Source organism: Erinaceus europaeus, chromosome 1 (genome assembly GCF_950295315.1).
Source record: "Erinaceus europaeus chromosome 1, mEriEur2.1, whole genome shotgun sequence".
Lineage (NCBI taxonomy): Eukaryota > Metazoa > Chordata > Mammalia > Eulipotyphla > Erinaceidae > Erinaceus > Erinaceus europaeus.
The window spans coordinates 160,927,219-160,953,120 of record NC_080162.1 but is presented as its reverse complement, the minus strand read 5'-3'; the positions used below and the strand labels follow the sequence as shown (position 1 = coordinate 160,953,120).

Genomic DNA, 25,902 nt, shown 5'->3' with positions numbered 1-25,902 from the left:
CTGGTGTTGGGGGGAAGGTTCAAGTTCTAGAACATGATGGCACAGGGGGGCCTAGAAGGGATTAGATTATTATGTGCAAAACTGAGAACTGTTAAACATGTACAAACTACTGTCTTTTACTGTCAACTATAAACCATTAATCCCCCAGTAAAGAAAAAAATTAAAATAATAACAAAGTGGTAAAAGAAAAATAAGAACATAGGGAAAATACAAAGTATAACTTGAACTGGATCTGGTATATTGCACAAAAGTAAAAGACTCTGTGGCAGGGGGGAAGTGTTCAGGTCCTGGAACATGATGGAAAGGAACCTAGGTAGGGGATTAAAGTGTTATTTGGAAATCTGAAAAATGTTACATATGTACCAAGTACTGTATTTTACGGTCACCTATAAACCATTTATTCCCCAATAAAGAAAAAGAGCTCATTCATGTAAAACCACATAGTCCATTCATATGAAATGTATAGAAGAGGGAAATTGAAACAGAAAGTAAATGCTTTCTGACTGCTTAGGGCTAGAGGGTAAGGTGGGAGCAGGAGATGGATGTATGTGAAAGCTGAAAGTTAAATGAATTCTTTAGCCCACAGCACTGTTCTACTGTGGCATATATGATGATGGCATGGAACAAAGCTGAGCAGGATGCTTTCTGAAGTGTTCAAAATGCATTAAAATTTTTAACTGTAGTGACAGCTGTAAGCAATTTTAAATAATATGAACTGCATCTCAATAAAGTTCTGAAAACATGAGATAACACCACATACCCACTAGATCCACTAAAATAAAATAAAAATAATAACAAGAATACCAAGTACTAACAAAGATGTAGAGCAATTGGAAATTGCTCAAACTGTTGAGAAGGATAAAATATGATAATTATGGAAAAGACTGGAAGACTCTTAAAAAGTTAAACACAAAACTAGTATAATCATTCAACTGGAATTTTTCTAACAAAAAGAAAAGATTTTTTTGTTGTCACTGAGGCATTACTGCTTCTGGTGGACTACTTCAGATAGAGACAAAAAGACAATGGAGGGGTGGAGATACCACAGTATCAAAGTTTTCCCCAGTGTGTTGAGGAGGCTAGGTTTGAACCTGGGTCTTGCACCTGGTAGTGCAGGCACCTTTTCAGATGAGTTATCTTGTTGTCCTGAAATACATTAAAAAGAATGAAAGGAAGAGTTGCACCTCTTTGTTAAGTCAATCTTCCCCAAGCCTGAAAAATCTAATGTCACTACCAGAATTTTGATTATTCATTTCTTTATGTTGCATTCTTGAATTAGGAAAATGAGTTAACATTAAACAATAGTCCTCAAAACCATTGAGGATTATGTTCCCCTTGAGAAAATAGATGATTTATAGAAAGCTTGTGCTAGCTGTGACCAGAATGCATGTTTCAGTGAAGTCTTACTGATCCCTGAAAGGATTGGGCTGCTGTAGCCCTAGGAAAAGTCAGTAAGAAAAGAACTTATGTGTAGATACTCCAGTTCGTGCTTTCCTTTTATAAGAATATATGGATGGGTCAATTTTTAAAACTTCTTTGGGAGGGATATAGAAATATGCTTCTAGTTTGGCTAAGCGTTGTATGCACAAAGTGGCAGGAAATGAACCCTGACTCTCTCCCATTTATGTGCTTTGGTTGAATAGTCTTCTTGACTCAACTTTTATTCAGTATTTTTTTTTAAGAAAGAAAAAGGGAAGAAGTGGGGAGAGACACCAAAATGCCAGTCTACTATCTGTGGAGTTGCCCCTGGTGTTGTCAATGATACTCCCATGTGTTAGTGTAAATCAGACCCAATAGCAAGACAAACACTCTATCCACTGGACCATAACCCAAGCCTCTGAGTGAAGTTTTTCATTCTCCTTTTTCCATATGTTATTGTGAATAGAATTCCCATGAGATAAAATTAAAAAATAAATGTATAATACCTACACAGTATTCTAGGAGAAATATTAGTTTAATTAGTGTCCTATTGGTGAACATTTGTTTTTTATTTTAACTATATACTTGATCTACTATATACTATATAAACTACATACTACATGCTATATACTATAGCTCTAGTTATTTGCATAAAATAAAGTCCTTGAGATGACTGGTCCAAAGGACTTAAAGATTTTTAGACCTTTGATTTGCACTGAAAATTCTTCCAAAATTTTCTGTTCAGTTTTGTTTGTAATGTTGCAATGGGAATGATCCTAGGCCATTGCACATGTGTGATACTGCCAAGTGGCCTCTCTGTCATAAAAAAAAAAAAAAAAACTGAGTAAAAGACGGTAATTATTAAAATTCAAAAATTACTTACAATTGACTTTAAATGTCATTATTGTTCTCAAACATAGATATATCCATTATTTGCAGAACTATGTGGAAAGAGAACAAGAGGGTGGAACTCTGGAGCACCTGGTTAAGTGCATGTGTTAACAATGTACAAGGACCTAGGTTCAAGTACCCGGTCCCCACCTGCAGGGGGAAGCTTCATGTGCAGTGAAGCAGTGCTGCAGGTTCTCTATTTCTCTTCCTTTTGTTGCCCTTGTTTTATTGTTGTAGTTATTACTGTTGCTGCTATTGATGTCGTCGTCGTTGGATAGGACAGAGAGAAATGGAGAGGAGGGGAAGACAGAGAGGGGGAGAGAAAAATAGATACCTGCAGACCTGCTTCACCGCCTATGAAGCTACTTCCCAGCAGGTGGGGAACCGGGGGCTGGAACTACCGGTCCTTGCACTTTTGCGCCCACAGCGCTACTGCCGGACTCCCGAAACACAGTTTTTATTACACTAAAAATACAGATATGAACCTATAAACTCCTTCAAATTAGCAATCACAGGTTTCCTTATCTAATAGGAGATCAACTGTCAACTAAGTACAAGTTTATAACAAATTTAAAAAATTACTTTCATTAAAGATGTTTACAATGACTCTTTATAAGCAAGTATAAGGAACTATATATATTTCTCAACCAGAGTATTTATGAAATAGTGCTAAAATAAAAAAGTAAATAAATAAAACTATAGTATGCCCAGAAATCCAAATTATCTGTCCAGCAATAATTCATTTATATAATGAAAGTTATCTACCAGTTTGTTTTGACATGTTAAATCACTAAACATACAAAGCTTCTTTTAAAGATGATACACTTCAAAGTGTAAAATAGCACAATTCCTTTAAGCAAGCATCTGGCAGGCTCTTAAAAAGTAAATGTTAAAAAAAAATTATTATTTTTCCTAATCCACTATTATGTCCACTGCTTAGCCCTGACTTATGGTAGTTCTGAGCACTTGAGCCACAAGACCTCCAAGTCTCAGGTATGAAAATCTATTGCACAAATTGCTGTACTATCTCCCTGGCTTTGATGACTTTTTAAGTTATTTTGCTTTCTATCATTTACAAAGTAAGTGAAAACTAAACATAAATAATATAAATTCAAATTATATCTGCTAGTTTTAATCAGAGAATTAATAGAGATATGAATACATTGCACCAACTTCTTAATGTCAAAGACCTAGTTTGAATGTTAATGTTTAATTAGTTATCACATTTTAGTAATTTATGCTAATAACTTAAATATTACAATTATCTTTCATCTAATTAGTTTTAAGTACTTATAGCCAGATTTACCACATAATAACTGATTCTGGGAACTTGCAGATGTTAACATTTCAAAAATGTATTATATTTAGACATGGTACGTATTTGGCATCTACTATAATACTCATCTAAATAAAATTATATTATGTCTCATCAAAAAATGCTCCCAGGGTGGGGGTATAGCATAATGGTTATGCAAAGAGACTTTCATGCCTGAGGCTCTCAAGTCCCAGGTTCAATCCCCCACACGCCATAAGACAGAGCTGAGCAATGCTCTGGTAAAAAACAAAAACAAAAAAAACTCCCTACAGGACTGAAAGTCTTATAGTACACAAAATGACAATACAATCATACAACTTACTACCTTGTATTAGAACACTATTAAGCATTTAATTATCATCATCTCCAATATGTTAAATGCAAAATATCACACACTCTAAATGTATCTGCTTAAAACTTAACACTACTCTAAAAGGCACAAGGAAAATAATTTCACATTTTGATTATTTTCACATAAAATGGAACAGAGCAAAATAAATCTTTCAAAATCATAGTTTAAAAATGTTATAAAAATAATAATGTATTCACATACATTTATATGAAGAAGATAGATGTCAAAAATAACCTATCTACTAAGTTACTGAATACTATAATCTTTTGACTGAGTATTATTTTCCAAATCTAATATATGTTTTTACATATAGATTTTTTTAAATAAAAGTATCCTTCCCCAAGTTTTCCCAGCATTGCATTTCAATGCTCATGGATTCAAAGTTCTCAAATCTGGGGGTCAGGCAATAGTGCAGCGGGTTAAGCACAGGTGGCGCAAAGTGCAAGGACCCGTATAAGAATCCCGGTTTAAGCCCCTGATCTCACCTATAGGGGAGTCACTTCACAGATGGTAAAGCAGGTTTACAAGTGTCTATCTTTCTCTGCCCCTGTCTTCCCCTCCTCTCTCCATTTCTCTCTGTCCTAACCAACAATGACAACATCATCAACAATGAAAAACAAGGGTAAAAAAAGGGAAAATAAACAAGTAAATAAAGTTCTCAAATCTACACAGATGTCTGGAAATTTCTGTTACATTCCACTGAACTAACAAAATTTGTTCTATACATTTCCCTTAGTAAAATTTGACCTCAGCAAAAGCAGCTAATATTAAGTCAGTAAATAGTCTAGTAACTCAAAAGCTTCAAAGAAAAAGTTAAAAGCGCACACATCAAAAAAAAAAAAAAAAGCTTTAGTTCAGAATTTCTCTAAGATACTCTTTTATAACTGGGAATTTTTTTGTTTGTTTTGTTGTTGTTGCTTTAAATTCTATTTAGTTCCTAGATATTACTGAATGTGTCACTATCCAAACAAAGAAACAACAACCCTGACAATGCTAAAGAAACATGTGACTGCAGCAGGCTATATTTGCACTATTTTATGGTGTGTTTTCTAGAATAGCTTTGTTTATACCTTTATCTTTAGATAATAACACTAGAATCAGACGAGATTGGGCGTATTCAGGGTGGTATAGCCGTAGACATAGAACATGGGCCCAGATCTCTCTTCTAGAAACACCTATCAGAATTAAAGTTCCACGCTTTGAAACACTGATTATATTGCATAACATCAACACTCAAACTGAGCATTCATTATTAGTTCTGAGTAGCAGTATGCTGAAATTGTAATATGAATTATATTTCATATAGTAATATGTTTTCAATAAACTCAAAAAGATAACTACAAAAATGAGTTTACTGGAATTATATTGTAAAAACTTTACCTCTAATTACAACTATTAAATACATTCATTTCAAAGGAAATTACAGAACAGATCAAAGATGAAACTGGCAAAAGAATATATTCTAGGGAGTCGGGCTGTAGCGCAGCGGGTTAAGCATAGGTGGCGCAAAGCACAAGGACCAGCATAAGGATCCCGGTTCGAACCCCGGCTCCCCACCTGCAGGGGAGTCGCTTCACAGGCGGTGAAGCAGGTCTGCAGGTGTCTATCTTTCTCTCCTCCTCTCTGTCTTCCCCTCCTCTCTCCATTTCTCTCTGTCCTATCTAACAATGACAACAACAATAATAACTACAACAATAAAACAACAAGGGCAACAAAAGGGAATAAATAAATAAAATAAATATTAAAAAAAAAAGAATATATTCTAATGCAAATATAAAGTGTCTGCTTTTGGGTAGGGATAGATAACATAATGGTTATGCAAAGAGACTCTCATTCCTGAGGTTTCAAAGTCCCAGGTTCAATCCCCTGCACCACCATTAACCAGAGTTGAGCAGTCCCCTGGTAAAGAAAAAAAGTGTCTGCTTTTTATTTCAGCCAATAAAATTGAGCAATCAACAAGTTTTAAGTGACTTCATTTTATTTGTACTCTATTTCTATTTTTATAACCTAAAATTTCCATTTTCTCTCACAGCAATGCCGACTCCTACATGCTACTATAACCCTAAATCAGAGCTCTAATCATCCCCCTTATTCAAAAGCCTTCTTCATTCAAGTTTCATTCCTTAAAATTAGCACATTTATTGTAATCCATTATCTGGTACAAAACAATTTTCAAATTCGTATCACTCAACAAAACTTTTTGAGAATCTAATATGATTTTGGCACCAAAGCTAAGTTCCAGACACTCTATCCAATGGTTCTAATTTTAGATTTTAACAGAATCTATAAAGGTCTGGTTCTAAATTCTCCCTACAGAGTTACTGATTCAAAAAAAATGGATTTATAATTCTCACAAGTTCTCAAATTAGTAATGGTGGTCATTATCTACTCTTGACAAACTCCTGTTCTACTTCAAAGGTGAAAAACTGGAAACCCACCACTGGCTGAAAAAGGCCAACTTACATATTACTTCTGTATAATGATTGAAAAGCAACTGAATTAGCAAACATTTTTTAATTGGAAAATACCACACACTATGCAGTGGAGACATCATAATGGTTCTGCAAGAGACCCTCATGCCTGAGGCTCGGATGTCTCAGGTTCAATCTTCCGCACCACCATAAACCAGAGTTGAGTAATGCTCTGATTTAAAATATATATAAAATAAATACAGGTTTCTGGAGTCAGGAGATAGCTCACTTAGTAGCATGTGCGCTTTCCCTGGGTTAAGCACACGTGGTGCAAAGCACAAGGGACTGACCTAACGATGCTGATTGGAGCCCCCGGCTCCTCACCTGCAGGGGAGTTGCTTCACAGATGGTGAAGCAAGTCTGCAGGTGTCTATCTTTCTCTCACCCTCTCTGTCTTCCCCTCCTCTCTCCATTTCTCTCTGTCCTATCCAACAGTGACAGCATCAATAACAACAATAATAACTACAACAACAATAAAACAAGGGCAACAAAAAAGGAATAAATAAATAAATAAATATTTTTAAAAAAAAAAACATGTGTGCCTTCCCATGTGGGAAGCCTTGAGTCTGAGCTCCAGCACATGGAGACATGTGGGTGGGCTGAAGGGAAGAAACCTTCCATGAATAATAAGACAGTGTTGTGGTATCTCTCCCTCTCTCTAAATGAATGAAAAAAAAATTGGTCTGGGGAAGCCTCTCAGTAGTGGTGTCTGAGTTCATTTCCTGGCAGAAGGGGAAAAAAAGATTTGACTTATTTCCTTTTTTTTTTAAAGAATTTATTTATTTACTCATGAGAAAGATAGGAGAGACAAAGAACCAGACATCACTCTGGTGCATGTGCTGCCAGGGATTGGACTCAGGACCTCACGCTTGAGAGTCCAATACTTTATCCACTGCGCCACCTCGTGGACCACTTAACTTATTTTCATATGCAAAAATTCTTCAGGAGTTGAATCATGGCTTTTCCATTTAGTCAAAGGAAATAACCTACTCCATAATTTCACAACCTTAACCAGTTCTCTATACTCACTTAAATTACCTGGCTTAGCAACACATTTGTAGATATACACTCTGATCAACTTCCCCCCATTTCCTATGCCTTTTTTCTTTTCTTTTTTAAAGATTTTACTTATTAATGAGAAAGATAGGAGGACAGAAAGAAAGAACCAGACATCACTCTGGTACATGTGCTGTCAAGGACTGAACTTTGGACCTCATGCTTGAGAGTCTAGTGCTTTATCTACTGAGCCATCTCCCAGACCATATCTATGCCTTTTTTTCATAATGTTTGCTCTTAAATATCTTTTCTACCCACATTACTGAAATTCCACCTACACCAAGTTTGGCTTTAAAATTCTCCCTAAACAGGGCTCCAGCAAAAATTAGATATCCTTAGTGTACATTAATTAAAAATTCAACAAATTTAAAATATATCTTTAGAAGCAATGCTTTATTTCCAAGTGCTAATAGAGAAATATTACAGAAAACAGAAGACTACAGATTGTATTATGCACTATAAACATTTTTTACAATCTTCATTCAAAAGTAGAACTTCAGAGGGCAGCTATGCTCACCACTATACCAACACACCAATTTTGATCATCAAAATTTTAATAGAGGCTTTTACTGTGAAAGAAGTAGTTTTCAAAATAAGATTCAAATGTAAGACATATTTCTACCAGGGTTATTGCCAAGGCTCAGTGCCTGCACAATGAATCTACCACCTCTCTAGGCAATCATTATTTTCTCCTTTCCTTTCCTTCCTTTCCCCAAGCCCCCTTCTTTTGCTTCCCTTTCATTTCCTTTAATAGAGAGAAAGAGGGGGAAGTGATAAGAGGGAGAGACAAAGGAGCTTGCCAATCTACTCCTCACAGTTGGGAAACTGGGGCTTGAACTCAGATTCTCAAGCACAGTAACTAAATTTGTATACACTCTGCTGGGTATATAACCACCCAGCCCCAATATATTAAATCTTACAGCCAAAATATATAATAGTTCCTACAGAATGTTTTGTTTTGCTGGACAAAAAGAATGTCCAGAGGGAGAATGTGGGTAACTGATACAATTCCCCATTCACTGAATACCAATCCATAAAAACAATTTTAATGACGTACATTGCTTTGAATTTTCATATGGCTAGTGCATTAATGTAATGAATTTTTACATATGTGGAACTGCAAGGGAAAGATTCCCAAATAATAAAAACTGAGAGCTGGTTCTTGCTCTGTCACAAGTATTAACTTTGTTACATGGAGTAGATCATTGAGATTCCTGTAAACTTCAGTTTTTACCTGTAAATTGAAGAGGCTACGAAAAAAGTGTTCCCAAATACCTACAGCTCCAAATTCCCTGGATTTATTCCTTCAAATACTGAAAGCATAAAAATAAAATGACAAAGACGGAGTCAAGTGGTGGTGCACCTGGTTAAGTGCTCACATTAAAAATGACATGTAGATAAGCTTCTATTACTAGACTAGTATTGCTTCTGTATTTGAATGATTTTTTTTTAAACTACAGCTTTCACAGCTCTAAGTAAAATGCTAAAGAACAACAATGTTGAAAGAATATTTATGTATGCTAGCTTTAATGACCAAAATAAAGTATCTTCTGTAAGGCCAATAACTGAACTTCTTAAGGAAAAAAGGAGACTACTAAGATGCATACTGTCATGCTATGTAATCAAAAGTTTATAAAATCTCCAAAGAAAATTGTCTTAGAAAATCATGTCAATTTTTTTTCATATTAGCATTCTTTATGAATATGCATTCTGTTTTAGAATTTCTCTCTCTCTCTCTTTAAAGATTTCATTTATTTATTCATGAAGACAGAAGGAGAGAAAGAAAAAGAACCAAACATCACTCAGGTACATGTGCTGCCACTGAACTCAGGACCTCATGCTTGAAAGTTCAATGCTTTATCCACTGCCACCAGCTCCCAAACCACTAGATTTCTCAACAAAAATAACTTGGCCAAAACTTAAATGGTCACATAGAAGAGCTAGAAAAAAAAAATTTAAATACTATTATACTCAGGGTGATCGTGTTGTAAGTGAATTGCTTTAAGCTTCTCCACTTCAATTTTTGCTCTAAGCAGCTCTTCTTCTAGTTGCTGCCTTCTTTTCAGTCCATCCCTTTTCTCCTGAATATATAATCCAAGCTTTCTCTGATTTTCTAAAATTATCTGATGCTCCTCTTTCAGCATCTGCAGAATCTGAGGATTATATCCTAATTGTGATCTAAAGTGATCTCCACTCTCATGTTGAAAAAAGTCATCTCTCCTTGGGATAGAAGATGGAGACAATGTCATTCTCATATCAACAGAGGAAAGTGATGGCGACAAAGATCTTTCCATAACATGTACTACTTCGTGTTCTTCTCTTTGCTGTAAAGTATCATTCTGTGGAGAATTTAAAACCAGTGGAGGAGGCTTAATGTCTTCTTCTTGCTTCACCTCCACAGTAATAGCAACCGGATGGTGATCCAACATTACCTGCAGTGAGCTGGCACCAGCCTGTGCTTCCTCATCCAAGTTTGCACTACAGCACATAAAAAGCATTATAAAATGTAAATCAAAGGAGAGTATAAATACAGCATAATTTCACATGTATTAAATTATTAAACTATAGAGGAAACTATAAAAAAATATAAAGGAAACTATAAAAGAAAAACAACCTTGGAATAACAAATTAAACTAAGTCTATGAATATATATATATATATATATATATATCATCCTTAACTGGGTTCTTAAAAGAACAGATAATTGCAGATACTAAAGAAGGTCCAATGAGGTAAACAGAAAAGTCTTTTTCAGTATTCTCCAACAGAAATCTAATGTCCTTATAAGTCTCAACATTAATACACTCTAGGCTTTTCTACCATCCATCACACCTTAGTCCTAGACTTCTTCCTTCTATTCTCTGGAACTAATTAAGTATCATCAAGTTCTAAAATGTCAGAAGAATAAAGAAAGGTTATACGTGGTATAAATATAGATTTCTCCATTTAAAATAAGTCAAGATGTTGCATAGTTGTGAGTATGCTAGACTATCCATATTACTTAGTCAAATGCAAGTGACTCAGTTAGTTGCTCTTTCATTCATTCAGCCAGAGGTCAAGTAAGGTTAACAAGGGCAAAGGTCTGTATCTATCATTGTATGCCCTTCACACAGCATAATATTGTGTTGGAATGTAATGTTAGCTATATGGTGAATTATAGAAAAAAATTTGTTTTTAAATCAGATCACTACTCAATTTTAAGTTTACTGTGGTACTGAGGATTGAACCTGGGATCTCCAGCCTCAGGCTTGGAAGTCTTTTGCATAAACACTATGATATCTCCTTGGGGGCAAAAGATATTCTTTTTTTTTTTTAATTTATTCCCTTTTGCTGCCCTTGTTGTTTTATTGTTGTAGTTATTATTGGTGTCGTTGTTGTTGGATAGGACAGAGAGAAATGGAGAGAGGAGGGGAAAACAGAGAGGGGGAGAGAAAGACAAGACACCTGCAGACCTGCTTCACCACCTGTGAAACAACTCCCCTGCAGGTGGGGAGCTGGGGGCTCTAACCCTGATCCTTGCCGGTCCTTGTGCTTTGCGCCATGTGCACTTAACTCGCTGCCTACCACCTGACTCCCAAAAGATATTCTTAATGAAGCATTTTAAGGACCTATATACAATATTTTTAAATGTTATCAAATTAAAAGAGGGATGAAAGAGTCTTGGTGTTAGAACAAATGCTACAAATGTTTATCTAGAACCAGAAAAGACCTACAATTGCCAAAACAATCTAGAAAAGAAAGAACAGAAATGGAGGCTTCACACTCCCAGATCTCAAACTGTATTATAGGGCCATTGTCATCAAAACTGCTTGCTACTGGAACATGAATAGATACACTGACCAGTGGAATAGAATTGAGAGCCCAGAAGTAAGCACCCATACCTATGGACATTTAATCTTTGACAAAGGTGCCAGGACTATTAAATGGGGGAAAGCAGAGTCTCTTAAACAAAATGGAAACAATGGGCTGAAACATACAGGAGAATGAAACTGAACCACTGTATTTCACCAAATACAAAAGTAAATTCCAAGTGGATCAAGGACTTGGATGTTAGACCAGAAAATATCAGATACTTAGAGGAAAATATTGGCAGAAATCTTTTCCACATACATTTCAAAGACATCTTCAATGAAACGAATCCAATTACAAAGAAGACTAAAGCAAGTATAAACCTATGGAAGTACATCAAATTTAAAAGCTTCTGCATAGCAAAAGATGAGATTGGGCATGTTCAGGGTGGTATGGCCATAGACCTGCACAACAAAAGAAACCACTACTCAAACCAAGAGACTCCTCACAGAAAAAGAAAGAAAGAAAGAAAGAAAGAAAGAAAGAAAGAAAGAAAGAAAGAAAGAAAGAAAGAAAGAAACGGCGACTTCACCATTTTCAGCCCATCTTGGACAGAGCTTGAAGAAATCATGTTAAGTGAAATAAGTCAGAAACAGAAGGATGAATATGGGATGATCTCACTCTCAGGCAGAAGTTGAAAAACAAGATCAGAAGAGAAGACACAAGTAGAACCTGAACTGGAGTTGGTGTATTGCACCAAAGTAAAAGACTCTGGGCTCGGTGGGGGGAGAATACAGGTCCAAAAAGGATAACAGAGGACCTTCGTGGGGGTTGTACAGTTATATGGAAAACTGAGAAATGTTATACATTTACAAACTATTGTATTTACTGTCAAATGTAATATATTAATTCCCCAATAAAGAAATTTTAAAAAGAAAGGGTCCTGGTGCATGATAATGTAAAAAGACCTAAATTGTGGGTGAGAGTGTTCTGCAAAGAACTTTCACTAGGAGATGAGAAACTATATCCATATATCAATAAATGAACTGTAAACCATCAACTCCCAAATAAATATGATTAAGAATTGTTAGATTTACCCATTCAAAAAGATCTGTGTACACATATGTTCTTGGCAGCACAATTTTTAATAGCCAAAACCTGGAAGAAACCCAGGTGTCCAACAACAGATGAGTGGCTGAGCAAGTTGTGGTCTATATACACAATGGAATACTACTCAGCTGTAAAAAATGGTGACTTCACCATTTTCAGCCGATCTTGGATGGACCTTGAAAAAATCATGTTAAGTGAAATAAGTCAGAAACAGAAGGATGAATATGGGATGATCTCACTCTCAGGCAGAAGCTGAAAAACAAGATCAGAAAAGAAAACACAAGTAGAACCTGAAATGGAATTGGCGTATCGCACCAAAGTAAAAGACTCTGGGGTGGGTGGGTGGGGAGAATACAGGTCCATGAAGGATGATAGAGGACTTGCTGGGGGTTGTATTTTTATATGGGAAACTGGGGAATGTTATGCATGTACAAACTATTGTATTTACTGTTGAATGTAAAACATTAATTCCCCAATAAAGAAATTAAAAAAAAAGAATTGTTAGATTTACATAAAATTCCACTAAGATACTGATTCCTATCAGAAGCAATTAGAGGTTTTAGCATGATTTAAATTTTGGCATAGGAATATCATGACATAAGTGCAATATAGACCTTATAATTTTACCTTTTAAAAAAATAGTGCCAGATGTGTCCTGGAACCTCGCCTCTCCAGAGCTCTGGTCCACTGGCAAAGATAGAAACAGACTAGAGATATGGATCAACCTGCCAATGCCCGTGTCCAGTGGAGAAGCAATTATAGAAGCCACAACTCCTACCTTCTATACTCCAAAAATAATGTTGATTCATACTCCCTGCTGGGGAGAAGTGATAGGAGGAAGATAAGAGGGCTTTGAACTCTAGCTCCATCAGTACCCAGAGAGAGAGGAGGAAAAGGAGAGGGACATGTGGAGGGTAGTAATGTTGCCAAAAAGTGGCTTGGGAGGGAAGAAAGGATTGGACCTAGAAGAAAAAGGGGGAAATTATGTATAAATGTAGAGTTGAATCTACAGTTGTAGAGATGACAGTTGGCCCATGTCTATAAACTTAGGGAAAACAGTTGTGGCTTGCAGTGGGGAGAATGAAGATTCAGAACCCTGGTGGTGGGAATGGATTGGACTTATACCCCTGTTGACATGTAAGTTTGTAAATCAATGTCAAACCACTAATAAAATTTAAAAAAATAAATAAATCTAGAGTATTCTAACAATATATAAATAAGATTTAAAAACTATAGTTGGGAGAGACACCATAAATGATTATGCAAAAAAGCTTTCATGCTGGAGGCTCCAAAATCCCAGGTTCAATCCTCTTTATTATCTATAAACTAAAGCTCAAGAAATAAATGAATAAATAAATATGTATAATATGAAGTTATAAAATGAGAATAAATAATGTTTCTAGAGGGATTTTGAAAAAATTATGCTTCTGCCTAACAAAACTAAAAGTTATAGAAGGTAAAGAGATTACTATAAGATTAAAGTAAGATGCTACACTACACATTTAGAGAAGATTTAGAGTCACATTTAGAGTTCCGAATAAGTAACAGTTAAGAGTACAATCTACACGGATTAAAATGCTGGAACAAGTTCAAGGAAGACATAAGGGGAAAAAATTAAAAGTGCTTATCTATCCCCACCTGCAGAGGGAAAGCTTCACAAATGGTAAAGCAGGGCTGTAGGTGCCTCTCTTCCTCTCTATCTACCCCTTCCCTCTCAATTTCTGGCTGTCTCTATCCAATAGACAAATAAAGATAATAAAAAGTTTTTTTAAAAAATATTTATTTTAGGGAGTCGGGCAGTAGCGCAGCGGGTTAAGCGCAGGTGAAGCAAAATGCAAAAGAATCCCAGTTCGAGCCCCTGCCTCCCCACCTGCAGGGGAGTCGCTTCACAGGCGGTGAAGCAGGTCTGCAGGTGTCTATCTTTCTCTCCCCCTCTCTGTCTTCCCCTCCTCTCTCCATTTCTCTCTGTCCTATCCAACATCGACGACATCAACAACAATAATAACTACAACAATAAAAAACAACTAGGGCAACAAAAGGGAATAAATAAATAAATATTTAAAAATATATATTTATTTTAATTATTCCCTTTTGTTGCCCTTGTTTTATTGTTGTAGTAATTATTGTTCTCATCGTTGCTGGATAGGACAGAGAGAAATGGAGAGAGGAGGGGGAAGACAGAGAGGGGAAAAGAAAGACAGACACCTGCAGACCTGCTTTACCGCTTGTGAAGTGACTCCCCTGCAGGTGGGGAGCCAGGGCTCCAACCCGGATCCTTACACCAGTCCTTGCACTTTGCATCACCTGTGCTTAACCTGATGCACTACAGCCCAACTCCCAATAAAAAGTTTTTAAAAGGTGCTTATCTATATGTCACTTACTAATGTGTTAAATTGTCTGAAATATCAGATACTTAAATATAAAGTAGATTGTGTTATAAAATCTATTTATAAATCAAATAATTTTCTTCATTTTGATTCTTGAATTTTTTGCAGTTTTATAATTTACAAAATGAAGACAATGGAATATAAATATAATTTAAATTAGTACAATTTGTTTTTATTAATATCTCTAAAACCTAGAGTGGAAAAGGCTAAAACTGCAGAGAAAAAAATAATTATTAAATGCACAGGATTGCAGTTTTGAATTAATATATAGATTATAAAGGGGGGCTGAGTGGTGAACCTGATTGAGCACACGTGTTACAGTGCACAAGGACACAAGTTCGAGCCCCTGGTCCCTACCTGCAGAGGGAAAGCTTCATGACTGATGAAGCAGCATTACAGGTGTTTCTCTGTCTCTCTTCCTTTCTACCACCCCTTCCCTCTCAATTTCTGACTGTCTCTATCCAATACATAAATAAAGATAATTTTTTCAAGATAATTGAAAAAAAATTTAAAAAGATATATATAGATTATAAGACTAAATATTAAACAAATTTTATACTTACAAATGATTTGAAAATATACTTATATCATGAATATTACATTCAATGTTAGTTTAAACATAACTAGTAAAGCATAACAAGTTTTAAAGAAAAGCTTTTTTAAATATTTATTTATTCCATTTTGTTGCCCTTGTTTTTTTATTGTTGTATTATTATTGTTGTTGGATAGGACAGAGAGACCTTCTCGTGGTGCATCCCGTGAGTACCCATTCATTGGGGAAACTGACGATCCTTCCTAGCCGACTGAATCCACATGGATCTCAGTCACTTTCAAAGCCAGCAACAAGCAGCTCCTGCCAGCTCTCAACCTGATGCTGTTGACTGGCTACGGAAGAAGGGCAAACGCTAGAAGAAGAAGAAGGACAGAGATAAATGAAGAGAGGAGGGGAAGACAGAGAGGGGGAGAGAAAGACACCTGCAGACCTACTTCACCACCTGTGAAGTGGCTCCCCTGCAGTGGGGAGCCGGGGGCTCAAACCAGGATCCTTGCTGGGTTAGGGCTAGCGTAGCAGGAGAGAGAAGAGACCAAGAACTTGTGGCCGAGTGGGAACGCAATGCAATGCCTTTACTGATCAGAGACAATGCCTTTATATCTTTTGAAACGAAAGTGGCAAGTGGGAAAAGGAAATGGCAAGGAGAGGGGGTGGAGAAAAAGAGCTCAAAGGTAGCAAGCTTCCATAGCAGCTGTTTCAAAGGTTCTAACCAGTGGGGATTAAACCAATACCCTGCAGGCAGGGTGGGTCTCAGGCAAAACAATGATTATGTAAATAGACAACAGCATCAAGCAATGCAGGGGACCTGACGTAATGGCCAACAGATCCTTACCCTGGTCACCTGCACTTAACACGCTGCGCTACCACCCGACTCCCAAGAATAGCTTTATAAAAGATCACAAAAATTGGGGAGTCGGGCTGTAGCACAGCGGGTTAAGCGCAGGTGAAGCAAAGCACAAGGACCGGCATAAGGATCCCGGTTCAAGCCCAGGCTCCCCACCTGCAGGGGAGTCGCTTCACAGGCGGTGAAGCAGGTCTGCAGGTGTCTATCTTTCTCTCCTCCTCTCTGTCTTTCCCTCCTCTCTCCATTTCTCTCTGTCCTATCCAACAATGACAACAACAATAATAACTACAACAATAAAACAACAAGGGCAACAAAAGGGAATAAATAAAATATTAAAAAAAAAAAATCACAAAAATTATAGAGGGCTTCTAAAATCTATATGAACTTTGTGATTCAAATAGATTAAAAAGTGCCAGGAGGTGGTGCATTCAAACACTCAGATTATCTTGTTCAAGGATAGGGTTCAAGTCCCTGTTCCCCACCTGCAGGGAGGCCACTTAACAGGAGGTAAAACAGGTCTTCAGGTGTCTATTTTTCTCCTTCCCTATCTCCCCTTCCCTTTCAATTTCTCTCTGTCCTGTGAAATAAAAATAGAATAGGAAAAAAAAAAAACGGAAATAATGGCTGCCAGCAGCTGTGGCTTTGTAGTGCTGGCACCAAGGCCCAGTGATAACTCTGGTGACAGAAAAAAAAAAAAAAAAACACATATAGGGCCAGGCGGTGGGTCGCCTGTGAACGCACATGTTACAATGTGCGAGGACCTGGGTTCAAGCCCTCAGATCCCACCTGCAGGAGGAAAGCTTTGCAAATGGTGAAGTAGTGCAGCAGGTGTCATCTGTCTCTCTCCCTTCTATCTCCCCTTAGCCTCCTGATTTCTGGCTGTCTCTATCCAGTAAATAAAGATAATTTTAATATACATGTATATATAATTTTAAAAAGAGTGAAAAAATATTAAGAAGCACAAAACATACAATTGTGTTATAATAGTCTTACATAGGTACATGTTTTTAAATATATTAATTAGTACAAGTGGTTAAATTTCTCTTATTAGGACAAGAATATTTATACAGAATCATATTGGAGACTGTAGAATAAAAATTTATGCTATAAAAACTTATGCTACAGTTTTTGATTCAATGTGATGTCAGTAAAATAAGTACAAGCCCAATAAACTTATAGAGAAATTAGCAAGCATTTAATTGACTTAGTTTTAATAGTCTCTCCCTTAAAATATGAAAAAGTGCTATTGCTTAAACATTAGGTATAAAAATATATTTTTAAAAAGCTCATTTTATCTTATAGATTGATTTCAGGTATGTGTGCGTACACATATAGTGATCAATATATTTTAAACAAATATTCATGATATATATATTTCTCTTCTATACTCACAGTATTTTTGAAATGTGTGAGTAATTAACATCTAATTTCTGTGTATAATTTTCAAATTACAAAAGACTAGAATAATATCCAACAGGTAATTTTATATCAGTAATGAAAAAGGAACTTTCCTCTATGAGCTGAGGGGAATTTTAATGAATAATAGAATTTGATGGTCTTATTGTGTAGATTTTGGACACTAGTACAGTAGGCTTAATGATTTGTTATCACAGTGAACACTTAAAGCAGAGATTTCATGAGTTAATGCATAGCATACCCATGTCCCAAATTTACACTGATGATTTTTTTTAAACTAGGCTATCAAGTAGATAGAAGCAGCCAGTGGTAAGGAGCTGAACTCAAAACCTAGCAAGTTATCAAAATAACAAATGCTTGACTGAAGAGTTTTTCTCAGTTTATCTCCTAATATCAATGACATTCTACCAATAGTAATGAGCCTTGTAAAGTTTTGTTAAAACAATTTCTCAGTTGACAAAGAGTTTATTGTTTGTTTAAATTATCCTAAATGGTTCAGAAGAACTGAAGCTGTCATGTTCATCTTTTGGAAAGGGTTAAAATTGCAATTAGTAGCAAGATAATAGTTCTGAAGATTCCAGGTAAGTAATTACATAGAACACAAATTAACAACAAAACTGTTTCTAGCCCTTTAAGAACCCAGTTGTTCTTATTAATATATTCAAATTATTTGATGTTCTTGTAAAGCAATATGAGAAAGCTTACCCTTTACTATATGAAAAGCAAAGTGAAAGTAGACTATTAATGAATTTTTAAAGCCTTTTAATTCTATTAAGTATGAATACTTCGACAACTCTTGTGCTTTCTTTTTCATTTTAATACATGTTAGAAAATAATTGAAACTGTCTTAATATAGTCTCATCAAAGTTTACTTGAATATTGGTTTTAGTGTTATAGCTTAATGAATATTCATTAAGTATAGATACTAAAATTCACAAAAGAGCAAGGGTGGGTTCCATTTCTCCTGAAGCTGCTAACTTTATATAAAACTGAAAAGGCCAATGAAATATAATCTTAAATGAATTAAGAAGGTATCTCAAAAATGAATTAAGTAATTTAATTTTAGAGCCTAACAAGTTTATGATGATGTCACAAATTTCACTCCTCTCTAGCCTTTACTTTTTTTTTTTTTTTTTAGCAACTACAGAGGGAGCAAAGGGAGAGGACAATAAAAGTGGCTTAAATCAAATGCAGCAGCAAAATTCCTTATAGCCTTACTTTTCTTTATTTAAGAATGTAAAACAAAGACACTATTCATTGCTCCCCTTGGAGAGATGCTTACTATGCATATCTCTCACAACTAAGCCAGAGCCCAATAGATAGGAGGCGCCATAATTTTCCACAACAAAATAAAAGAATACTTACCTTTGTATGTGGTTCCTGTCTCTTACCAGGCAAAAACTGGAAATCTGGGGAATCATCTCCATAACTTTCTTGGTTGGCTCAGAAATATTGCTTTTAAAATCTGATTGGGTCTCCTTTTGCTGCAATAGCTCCTGTTTGGCATATTCTTTGAGCCTTTTGTAAAGGGTACGTAGGCCTTGTGCTGTTCGAGGAGGGCGGTCTACTCCAATTGCATTATAGTTAACTGCTATGATATCCCAACATCTATTCTTTTCCACTATTACTGAATGTTTATTGGTGTGTTCTTCGAGAATTTTAACATATGGCTTCACAAGCTTTAGCAAATCAAGCTTTTCAGATAAGGTAAAATTGGAAGATCTAGCCTTTCCTACCATTGTTCTTTTCAAATTAAGTAGGCAGTTTCTGAAACCACCATGCAGCCTTCAGCTCTGCTCAGCTCTTTCACAAACAGAAAAAGATCAGGCTTAACTAGGCTAGCCTCATTTAGGCCCACGCCTACAGGGGAGGGTTTATTAAAATTCCTCCAGCTTAAGCTGACGCAGGTTCAGGAAATCTGCTTAAGCCAAGCCTGACCTACATAAAGCTTCTCACAGAAGAATACAGGAAGGCACAAGCAAAACACACTTGTGTATAAAGAGAACAGCTTGAGATTGGATTTAATACACAAAGGTCTAGAGATAAGCAAGGAACTCCGCTAAAATTTAGCTAATTTAGTGAGAATATCAAATTTACACATGTGCATGCCTAGCTGATAGACTGAAATTGAACTGCAGTATTACTTTAATAAAAACAAAAGAGGAACTATTTTGTGCTATTTATTTACAAATCCAGTAAACAGAAAAAATGAAAAACTAGTGATATGTGTGGTGATACAGTGATTCCTAACGGTCTCCAGTCACTGTTTCAGAGCTGCTGTTCTCTTACAAAATCTGCATAATGCTGGTCCTGCTGTCAATCAGGAATTGCATATCCTCTAGCTAGTTAGGTTACACCCACACTGAAACTCCACAGTAAAGCTAAGCTTCTCCTTCATCTTGGAACCTACAGTAGACAATGCAATTTCTTCAGCTACTTAAGAAGAAATTTTTCTTGAATACTAAATCTAAAAAGCAGATAAGAAATGTTTTTAAACAATAGAATCATTCTAGCTGTAATGTGTGTGAACATGCTAGCCTGTTCCATTGTGTGAAATCCACCATTCATGCTGAGAAACTGCCTACACATGCCTTAAAACTGAACACAACAAAATGGCATTTGCTATTATTACAGAATAAGATATTTAACTGTGTTCACATAATTTATACTATGAAAGGAAACAGCAATTCCAATCTTTGATAAGACCAACAGCTTACAAGTTTAGAATATATTTTCCAGTCCCTGTCTGAAAACATGTGATAAATAACAACGCAAGCAAAATAAACCCATTTTCTCCTGACGTGTACGTTTCTCCAGGTAGGGAAAATGTATTCAAACATACTAAAACAAATACCACATACTCGTTAGGAATATTCCAAGCACGATGCAAGGCCCAAGGAAAATAAAAAGTAAATTGAAGTAAGTAATTTTAGTTCTACAGAAATATATAAGCAAAGTGAATTTATTGAGTTTACTCTGTGAACTGAACAATATACTAGAAGTTTATATGTGTCATTGTTAGGGAAAATGTGAAAGATTACTGGTTGTTCTAAAGAATGTTTGCTAGGTGATGGCTGGCTTAACCCAGATAAGTGAACTGGTTCTTCTTAGTCTTGGTCTTTCACTGCCTCTGAATGATTTTATTGCAGTTAGTTGTAAAAAACAGTAATGCATATAATCCTCGTTCATAAAGATGCCAATGAAAATTGACCTTGCCATAGGTATTCAAAGTCACAGCTGCTTTTTTTCTGTACTTTTAAACAATAAAGCCAAGTATAATCAAACAAACTGTGCAACTCTACCCCTTTCCTTCCTGTCAATACTGATATGGATATTATAGGATTAATAAAAAAACACACAAAGGCCCCAGTTTACAGTTTGGATGTTGTGATGATCTCACTGTTAGCATTCTTTTGCTTCACCTGGAGCAAGACAGAGTCACAGATCCCTTTACTGATTCATGACTTATTACTCTGGACAGAAAAACGTGGACACACTGGAGCCCACTTCAGACTCTTATCATTACCCTGCTAAAACGATGTTCCTAAAAGCATTTCTCAGATATTTCGTACATATATGTTCCTGAAATGTACAAGCCCAAATTTCCCCTTCACAAATAAGCATTCCCCCCCACCCTGAGGAATTCCTCAATAAGTGTAGACTGCTATGACATGCTAACTTAAAGCCAGACCCCTATTTCTTTTTGAAACTTGTTCTATAGTCTATGCTAATTAGGACATGCTTTGCAATTTGCAGAATTTATAAATATATAAATAAATTCAACAGAATTTTTATTTTCTATTCAACACAAGGAAAGAACACAATATATGCTGTCATTATATAATATTTTGTTATTTTGGGGGGAAATAAAGGTATTATCTTAAAAATACTGGGACTAGGGTAGAAAAGACAGCATAATGGTTAGGCAAAAAGACTCTCATACCTAAGGGTCCTTGGTCCCAGGTTCAATCCTCCACACCACAAGCCAGAGCTGAGCAGTGCTCTGGCAAAATAAATAAAATAAAAATACAGGGACTGGAAGACAGCTCACCAGGTACAGCATCTGCCTTACCATGAATGTAGCCCAAGTTCTAGGCCCTGCAAATCATATAGGAAGTGCCAGATCTGTTGCTGTGATATCTCTGCCTGTCTCTAAACAAAAATTTGGCCTGGTAAATATGAATAGGTATGAGCCCCAGGTCAGATCGATGTGGTAAATAGTTAACTGTATTTATATTTTTTCTTCAAGTTTGGGGACTACTCTCAGCCCTGATCCAGCTTTCTACTCCTCTTCTCGACTCTGACACTGTCTTCCCAGACAATATTTTAGTCCACTTGGCAGGTTAGCTATCAACCACCAGCAAAAACTACCACAGTCATGGGCCCTAAGGAATGTACCTAAAATAGACTTCCAACCTTCTATCCACCCTAAAATTCCTATTCCCATCTGCTCTATCCCTACTTTATGGTTCCTGCTCATGAAAACATTTTGTCCTGCTTTATATCTTAATGCATTTCAGCCACCAAGTTGCAGATGTTACTACAATTTCACCTGGAACTCTCTGGCAGACAGCCTCACCAATGTGTCCTGGAACCTCACCTCTCCAGAACCCACTAGGGAAAGATAGAAACAGGCTGGGTGGGGGTCGAAGGCAGCGCAGCGGGTTAAGCTCACGTGGCGCAAAGTTCAAGGACCAGCACAAGGACCCCGGTTCAAGCCCCTGGCTCCCCACCTGTAGGGGAGTTGCTTCACAGGCGGTAAAGCAGGTCTGCAGGTGTCTATCTTTGTATCCCCCTCTGTCTTCCCCTCCTCTCTCCATTTCTTTCTGTCCTGTCCAACAACGAACGATAGCAACAATAATAACCACAACAAGGCTACAACAAGGGCAACAAAGAAAGGGGGAGGATGGCTTCCAGGAGCCATGGATTCATGGTGCAGGCACCCAGCCCCAGCAATAACCCTGGAGGCAAAAAAAAAAAAAAAAACAGGCTGGGGTAGGTGGTGGCACACTGGGTTAAGTGCATATAGTAAAAAAGGACAAGCACTGCTGCAAGGATGCCGGTTTGAGCCCCCAGCTCCCCACCTGAAGGATTGCTTCACAAATGGTTAAGCAGGTCTCCAAGTGTGTATCTTTTTCTCCCCTTTTCTGTCTTTCCCTCCTCTCTCAATTTCTCTTTGTCCTATCTAACAACAAGAGCAGCAGCAGCAACAAAAACAACAATGGAAAAAAGGATGGCCACCAAGAACGGTGGATTCATAATGCAGGCAGCAATAACCCTGGAGGCAAACAATAAAAAATAAATTAAATAATAAATTAAAAAATAAAAAAAGAAATAGTTATGGACAGAACTGCCAATGCCCATGTCCAGCAGAGAAGCAATTACAGAAGTCAGAACTCCCACCTTCTGCACCCCATAAAGAATACTCCCAATAGGGGAGAACTGTTAGGGGAAGATGACCAGAGGACTCTGAACTCAAATTCCATCAGGACACAGAAGAGGGGGGTATAGGGGGTAGAAGGACATTCAAAAGTAGTAGGTGTAACTGAGAAATGAAGAGAAGGCAGGACTGAAGAAAAAAATGGACAAATATATATAAATATAGATAGACAGTTATAGAAATAATGGGTGTGTGGTGCAGTGGGTAAAGCACTGAACTCTCAAGCATGAAGTCTTGAGCTCAATTCCTGGCAGCACATGTACCAGAGTAATGTCTGGTTCTTTCTCTCCCTACTCATCAATCAACAAATAAAATCTTTAAAAAACAAAATAAATAAGTCAACCCGTATCTATGATCTTGGGAGAACTAATACAGTTTCCAATAGAGGAAATGGGGACACAGAATTCTGGTGGTGGGAAAGGTATGGAATTATATCTGTAATAATTTTGTAAATCAATATTAAATCACTAATTTAAAAAAAAAAAAGTTGACCTGGAATGATGAAATGTTGGGTAGTATGCCAGCTCCCCCTGGCTTCTGCTTAACCATATGCCTATATAGGGATTGATTTGATCCCATTCAAAGCTTTGGTCTATTTACATAAATCACTTCTACATTTACATAAAGCACCACACTCCCTCCAGGGCATTGGTGGTTTAGTGGTAGAATTCTCACCTGCTCCACCCACTCTCCTTGTCACACCCTGATCTTCCACCAGTCACTTTTTGCTCCACCCTCTCTATGTCACATCCTGTTTCCACCCTACTTGGAGAGTATAAAAACAGCTGCTCTTCTGATTAAAGACATTTGGAAATTGCTTTCCGGCTCCGAGAGTTCCAGAGTGTATCTCCTGCGAAGTTAGTGCGTCACGAGTTCCTGATCCCTCTCCCACGCAGCAGCCTAGATCAGCTCCAGTTGAGTTCTCTCCAACCCAGAGAGCACTAGCTCGGGAAGAAGCACCCTCAGGCTATCCCAGCAATGAAATACATGTGCAAGATTCCCACAATGCAAAAAAAAAAAAAAATTATCCAAAAGTTCTCAAAAATAAATTTCTTTAAACATTTATTATCTTTATTTATTTATTGGATAGAGACAGCCAGAAATTGAGAGAGAAGGGGGTGATAGGGCAAGAGACAGAGAGATACCTTCAGCCCTGCTTCACTGCTTGCAAAGCTTTCCTCTTTCAGGTGGGAACCAGGGGCTTGAACCCAGGTCCTTGTGGACTATAACATGTGTGCTCAACCAGGTGTGCCACCACCCGGCCCCTCAAAAATAAATTTTAAAAGAAGTGAAATGTTAATAAAATACAAAATATCCTATCTCATTAATTACCCTAAAATGATCTATCATAAAATGTATTTATTTATTTTTACCAGAGCACTGCTCAGCTCTGGCTTATGGGGGTAAAGCAGATTGAACCTGGAAACTTTGGTGCCTCAGGCATGAAAGTCTTTTTGCATAACCATTATGCTATCTTCTCAGCACACTAAAAATCATTTTTCCCCTAACATCACACAAATTCAGGCATATTGAAAATGCCAAGGGTTTGTTGATAAAGAGACCAGGCAAAGAATATTTTATGTGGGTATAGAGTAGCTAGCATAATGGTTATATGAAGAGACTCCAGTGCCCGAGGCTCCAAAGTCCCAGGTTCAATCCCCCGACCACCATAAGCCAGAGCTGAGCAACACTCTGGTTAAAAAAAAAAGAATATTATATGTGATTAGAATCCTTAGTTGGTAAGAATGTTGGGTGGATATGGGTACATTTAATATTTCACATGTGGGAGTTGGATAGTAGTGCAGTGGGTTAAGCGTACGTGGCAAGATATCTATCAAGTGCTCAATAAGAAAGGCTTTCAACCAAGAATACTAAATCCTGCCAGACTGTCATTCAGACTAGATGGAGGCATCAAAACCTTCTCAGACAATCAACAGTTAAAGGAATCAATTATCACCAAGCCTGCCCTAAAAGAAGTTCTGAAAGGTCTTCTATAAATAGTCAAGATATAGGACATATATCAGATCACTATAAAACTCTACAAGTATGGCGTTAAAATATCTTCAATCTTTGATATCTATAAATGTCAATGGCTTGAATTCACCTATTAAAAGACACAGAATAGGAAGATGGATCAGAATACAACCCAAAAATATATTGTCTACAGGAAACCCACCTAACTCAACAAGACAAACACAAACTTAAAGTGAAAGAATGGAAACTATCATACAAGCCAATGGCCCACAAAAATAAGCAGGAACAGCTATTCTTATATCTGAAACGAGAGATAAGATTAAAAAAGATCGGAATGGACACTACTTAATGCTCAGAGGATCAGTCAATCAAGAGGACTTAATAAATAAAACATCTATGCACCCAATGAGAAGCCATCTAAATACATCAAATGTCTACTGAAAGAGCTACAGCAATATATTAACAGCAACACAGTCATAGTAGGGGACTTCAAATCCCCACTCTCTCAACTGGACAGTTCATCCAGGCAGAAAATCAATAAAGACATAAGGGAGCTAAACGAAGAGATAGACAAACAAAAACTATTGGACATTCTCAGAGTCATTCATCCCAAGAAACTGGAATACACATTCTACTCAAATCCACATGGGTCATTCTCAAGGATAGACCATATGTTAGGCCACAAAGACAGCATCAGCCAATTCAAGAGCACTGAAATCATCCCAAGCATCTTCTCAGACCACAGTGGAACTAAACTAACACTTAACAATCAACAAAAGATTAGTAATCGTCCCAAAATGTGGAAACTCAACAGTACACTTAACAACCTCAGGGTCAAAGAGGAAATCAAGGAAGAAATCAAAATGTTTCAAGAATACAATGAAA

The 25,902-nt window shown here is 36.8% G+C and overlaps 2 protein-coding genes across 3 annotated transcripts in view; both read right to left on the bottom strand.

Moving 5' to 3' along the window:
• Positions 1-25,902, bottom strand: part of RAD54B (RAD54 homolog B) — an 80,746-nt gene that overhangs the window by 39,617 nt on the left and 15,227 nt on the right. The window lies entirely within an intron of this gene.
• FSBP (fibrinogen silencer binding protein) lies at positions 7,980-19,437 on the bottom strand. The gene is made up of 2 exons (XM_007537232.2): positions 18,969-19,437; positions 7,980-9,982 (listed from the first exon to the last, which is right to left on the bottom strand). Exons 1-2 carry the CDS (start codon positions 19,340-19,342, stop codon positions 9,460-9,462), a joined length of 897 nt encoding a protein of 298 aa, XP_007537294.1. The 5' UTR covers positions 19,343-19,437; the 3' UTR covers positions 7,980-9,459.

What these genes read in the sequence shown, in the direction of transcription:
- FSBP (XM_007537232.2), bottom strand. Translation starts at nt 19,342, where the DNA reads ATGGTAGGAAAGGCTAGATCTTCCAATTTTACCTTATCTGAAAAGCTT. An exon ending in GACAGGAACCACATACAAAG is followed by an intron (nt 9,983 to 18,968) that starts GTAAGTATTCTT and finishes TATGTGCTGTAG; the next exon opens with TGCAAACTTGGATGAGGAAG.